The 5,000-nt window shown below is 71.6% G+C and overlaps 1 protein-coding gene across 1 annotated transcript in view; it reads right to left on the bottom strand.

The window, feature by feature from the left end:
* Nucleotides 1-2,607, bottom strand: part of LOC137591854 (collagen alpha-1(I) chain-like) — a gene marked incomplete at its 5' end in the record, with an annotated part of 4,047 nt that extends 1,440 nt beyond the window's left edge. The window contains 2 exons of the mRNA XM_068309844.1: nt 1-610; nt 1,780-2,607. The exon at nt 1-610 is cut by the window's left edge and continues 1,440 nt beyond it. Coding sequence (XP_068165945.1) covers nt 1-610; nt 1,780-2,607 — 1,438 coding nt within the window. The remainder of the gene's footprint in view (nt 611-1,779) is intronic.
* Between the last annotated feature and the right edge of the window lie 2,393 nt (nt 2,608-5,000).

Genomic DNA, 5,000 nt, shown 5'->3' with positions numbered 1-5,000 from the left:
CCTGGCTGCCAGGGCTGGGGCTCCGCAGGCTTATGCTAAGTCCCTGGCTGCCTGGGCTGGGGCCCCCCAGGCTGGGGCTGGGTTCCCGGCTGCCCGGGCTGGGGCCCCCCAGGGCTGGGTGTAAGTCCCTGGCTGCCTGGGCTGGGGCCCCCCCAGGGCTGGGTGTAAGTCCCTGGCTGCCCGGCCTGGGGCCCCGCAGGCTGGGGTAAAGTCCCTGCCTGCCCAGCCTGGGGCCCTCCAGGCTAGGGTAAAGTCCCTGACTGCCAGGGCTGGGGCTCCGCAGGCTAATGCTAAGTGCCTGGCTGCCTGGGCTGGGGCCCCCCAGGCTAGGTAAAAGTCCCTGGCTGCCTGGGCTGGGGCCCCGCAGGCTGGGTGTAAGTCCCTGGATTCCCGGGCTGGGGCCCCGCAGGCTAACACTAAGTGCCTGGCTGCCAGGGCTGGGGCTCCGCAGGCTAACGCTAAGTCCCTGGCTGCCAGGGCTGGGGCCCCGCAGGCTAACACTAAGTGCCTGGCTGCCAGGGCTGGGGCTCCGCAGGCTAACGCTAAGTCCCTGGCTGCCAGGGCTGGGGCCCCGCAGGCTAACACTAAGTGCCTGGCTGCCAGGGCTGGGATCCGCAGGCTAATGCTAAGTCCCTGGCTGCCAGGGCTGGGGCCCCGCAGGCTGAGGCTAAGTCCCTGGCTGTCCGGGCTGGGGCCCCGCAGGCTAGGGTAAAGTCCCTGACTGCCTGGACTGGGGCTCCGCAGGCTGGGGCTGGGTGCCTGGCTGCCTGGGCTGGGGCCCCCCAGGCTGGGTGTAAGTGCCTGGCTGCCTGGACTGGGGCCCTGAGGGCTGGGTGTAAGTCCCTGCCTGCCCAGCCTGGGGCCCCGCAGGCTGGGGCTGGGTGCCTGGCTGCCCGGGCTGGGGCCCCCCAGGCTGGGTGTAAGTGCCTGGCTGCCTGGACTGGGGCCCTGAGGGCTGGGTGTAAGTCCCTGGCTGCCTGGGCTGGGGCCCCCCAGGCTGGGGCTGGGTGCCTGGCTGCCCGGGCTGGGGCCCCCCAGGGCTGGGTGTAAGTCCCTGTCTGCCTGGGCTGGGGCCCCCCAGGGCTGGGTGTAAGTCCCTGTCTGCCTGGGCTGGGGCCCCCCAGGGCTGGGTGTAAGTCCCTGGCTGCCCGGCCTGGGGCCCCGCAGGCTGGGGTAAAGTCCCTGCCTGCCCAGCCTGGGGCCCTCCAGGCTAGGGTAAAGTCCCTGACTGCCAGGGCTGGGGCCCCGCAGGCTAATGCTAAGTCCTTGGCTGCCAGGGCTGGGGCTCCGCAGGCTAATGCTAAGTCCCTGGCTGCCTGGGCTGCGGCCCCCCAGGCTGGGGCTGGGTGCCTGGCTGTCTGGGCTGGGGCCCCGCAGCCTGGGTGTAAGTGCCTGGCTGCCTGGACTGGGGCCCCGCAGGCAGGGGTAAAGTCCCTGCCTGCCCAGCCTGGGGCCCTCCAGGCTAGGGTAAAGTCCCTGACTGCCAGGGCTGGGGCCCCGCAGGCTAACACTAAGTGCCTGGCTGCCTGGGCTGGGGATCCGCAGGCTAATGCTAAGTCCCTGGCTGCCTGGGCTGCGGCCCCCCCAGGCTGGGGCTGGGTGCCTGGCTGCCCGGGCTGGGGCCCCCCAGGGCTGGGTGTAAGTGCCTGGCTGCCTGGACTGGGGTCCTGAGGGCTGGGTGTAAGTCCCTGGCTGCCAGGGCTGGGGCTCCGCAGGCTAATGCTAAGTCCCTGGCTGCCTGGGCTGGGGCCCCGCAGGCTGAGGCTAAGTCCCTGGCTGCCTGGGCTGGGGCTGGGTGCCTGACTGCCAGGGCTGGGGCCCCGCAGGCTGGGGCTGGGTGCCTGGCTGCCCGGGCTGGGGCCCCCCAGGGCTGGGTGTAAGTGCCTGGCTGCCTGGGCTGGGGCCCCCCAGGCTGGGGCTGGGTGCCTGGCTGCCCGGGCTGGGGCCCCCCAGGGCTGGGTGTAAGTCCCTGGCTGCCTGGGCTGGGGCCCCCCAGGCTAATGCTAAGTCACTGCCTGCCCAGCCTGGGGCCCTGCAGCCTGGGTGTAAGTCCCTGGCTGCCTGGGCTGGGGCCCCCCAGGCTGGGGCTGGGTGCCTGGCTGCCCGGGCTGGGGCCCCCCAGGGCTGGGTGTAAGTCCCTGGCTGCCTGGACTGGGGTCCTGAGGGCTGGGTGTAAGTCCCTGGCTGCCTGGGCTGGGGCCCCCCAGGCTGGGGCTGGGTGCCTGGCTGTCTGGGCTGGGGCCCCGCAGCCTGGGTGTAAGTGCCTGGCTGCCCTGGCTGGGGCCCCGCAGGCTGGGGCTGGGTGCTGCCTGCCAGGGCTGGGGCTCCGCAGGCTAATGCTAAGTCCCTGGCTGCCTGGGCTGGGGCCCCCCAGGCTGGGGCTGGGTGCCTGGCTGCCTGGACTGGGGCCCTGAGGGCTGGGTGTAAGTCCCTGGCTGCCCGGGCTGGGGCCCCCCCAGGCTGGGGCTGGGTGCCTGGCTGCCTGGGCTGGGGCCCCGCAGCCTGGGTATAAGTCCCTGGCTGCCTGGACTGGGGCCCCCCAGGCTGGGCCGGGGTGCCTGGCTGCCCTGGCTGGGGCCCCGCAAGCTGGGGTAAAGTCCCTGCCTGCCCAGCGTGGGGCCCTCCAGGCTAGGGTAAAGTCCCTGACTGCCAGGGCTGGGGCTCCGCAGGCTAACGCTAAGTGCCTGGCTGCCAGGGCTGGGGCTCCGCAGGCTTATGCTAAGTCCCTGGCTGCCTGGGCTGGGGCTCCGCAGGCTAATGCTAAGTCCCTGGCTGCCTGGGCTGGGGCTCCGCAGGCTAATGCTAAGTCACTGCCTGCCTGGGCTGGGGCTCCGCAGCCTGGGTGTAAGTCCCTGACTGCCAGGGCTGGGGCTCCGCAGGCTAACGCTAAGTGCCTGGCTGCCAGGGCTGGGGCTCCGCAGGCTTATGCTAAGTCCCTGGCTGCCCTGGCTGGGGCCCCCCAGGCTGGGGCTGGGTGCCTGGCTGCCCTGGCTGGGGGCCCCCAGGCTGGGGCTGGGTGCCTGGCTGCCCAGCCTGGGGCTCCGCAGGCTAACGCTAAGTCCCTGGCTGCCTGGGCTGGGGCTCCGCAGGCTAATGCTAAGTCCCTGGCTGCCTGGGCTGGGGCTCCGCAGGCTAATGCTAAGTCCCTGGCTGCCTGGGCTGGGGCTCCGCAGGCTAATGCTAAGTCCCTGGCTGCCCTGGCTGGGGCCCCCCAGGCTGGGGCTGGGTGCCTGGCTGCCCTGGCTGGGGCTCCGCAGGCTAATGCTAAGTCCCTGGCTGCCCTGGCTGGGGCCCCCCAGGCTGGGGCTGGGTGCCTGGCTGCCCTGGCTGGGGGCCCCCAGGCTGGGGCTGGGTGCCTGGCTGCCCAGCCTGGGGCTCCGCAGGCTAACGCTAAGTCCCTGGCTGCCTGGGCTGGGGCTCCGCAGGCTAACGCTAAGTCCCTGGCTGCCTGGGCTGGGGCCCCCCAGGCTGGGGCTGGGTGCCTGGCTGCCCAGCCTGGGGCCCTGCAGGCTGGGGCGGGGTGCCTGGCTGCCTGGCCCGGGGACCCCCAGGCTGGGGCTGGGTGCCCGGCTGCCCAGCCTGGGGCCCTGCAGCCTGGGTGTAAGTCCCTGCCTGCCCAGCCTGGGGCCCTGCAGGCTGGGGCGGGGTGCCTGGCTGCCTGGCCCGGGGACCCCCAGGCTGGGGCTGGGTGCCCGGCTGCCCAGCCTGGGGCCCTGCAGCCTGGGTGTAAGTCCCTGCCTGCCCAGCCTGGGGCCCTGCAGGCTGGGGCGGGGTGCCTGGCTGCCTGGCCCGGGGACCCCCAGGCTGGGGCTGGGTGCCCGGCTGCCCAGCCTGGGGCCCTGCAGCCTGGGTGTAAGTCCCTGCCTGCCCAGCCTGGGGCCCTGCAGGCTGGGGCGGGGTGCCTGGCTGCCTGGCCCGGGGACCCCCAGGCTGGGGCTGGGTGCCCGGCTGCCCAGCCTGGGGCCCTGCAGCCTGGGTGTAAGTCCCTGCCTGCCCAGCCCGGGGCCCTGCAGCCTGGGTGTAAGTCCCTGCCTGCCCAGCCTGGGGCCCTGCAGGCTGGGGCGGGGTGCCTGGCTGCCTGGCCCGGGGACCCCCAGGCTGGGGCTGGGTGCCCGGCTGCCCAGCCCGGGGCCCTGCAGCCTGGGTGTAAGTCCCTGCCTGCCCGGCCCGGGTCCCTCCAGGCTGGGTGTAAGTGCCTGGCTGCCCGGCCCGGGTCCCCGCAGGCTAATGCTAAGCCCCTGCCTGCCGAGGCTGTGTCCCTGCATGCTAATGCTACGCAGGAGCTGGCTCACCCTCCTGCTCCCAGGCTCCGCTTTGGGCCTTAAAAAGCTGTCATTTTGCTCAAAAATGGGGCAAAAGGGGCTCCGGCGGAGCCCAGAGGGGCCCCGCTGCGTTGCCGGGCGGGGTCTGAGCCGAACCGGGCCGCCGTGGCCCGCCACGGGCCGCCCCGAGTCTCACCCAGCGCCGCTGATGTGATTCTGCATGAAATACCAGCTCAATCCACGAGGGGCGCTAATAAAATTGCAATACCGGCAGCATCCTCGAGAGGGCGCCATTTCCCCGGTGCCAGACCACCGGAGGACGAGGAAAGGTAACGGGGGAGAAACGGGCGACTGTCATCACATATATATGGATTGGGCTCTGTCGAAGGAGACCTCCAGAGGCCCCACACAATGCGCTTAAGCCAATCCGACCGACGAGCGCCTGCCGTCGGACACTTTTAGCTGGTATTTGGCCTCTACCTGCTGGAAGTCTGTGCTTCCAGAGGGAGAGGCCGGCCTGCCGCCCGAGCGCATACGAGCACCAGTGCAGACGGTCGTACACGGCCAGCGCGTGTTCGGCCTCTCCGCCCGGAACCGACACGGGGTTGTGTGTTGTTGTTTTTTTTTTTTTTTTGTTTTTTTTTTTGGACAAGAGTCTCACTCACTCTGGAGGTGGAGAGGGGGCCCTCCGGCCGTCCGCTGCCCAGCCACGAAGCACCGATCCCGGATAGCCGAAGC

This window comes from Antennarius striatus, unplaced genomic scaffold (genome assembly GCF_040054535.1).
Source record: "Antennarius striatus isolate MH-2024 unplaced genomic scaffold, ASM4005453v1 scaffold_32, whole genome shotgun sequence".
NCBI lineage: Eukaryota > Metazoa > Chordata > Actinopteri > Lophiiformes > Antennariidae > Antennarius > Antennarius striatus.
This window is presented reverse-complemented; position numbering and strand designations above follow the sequence as displayed.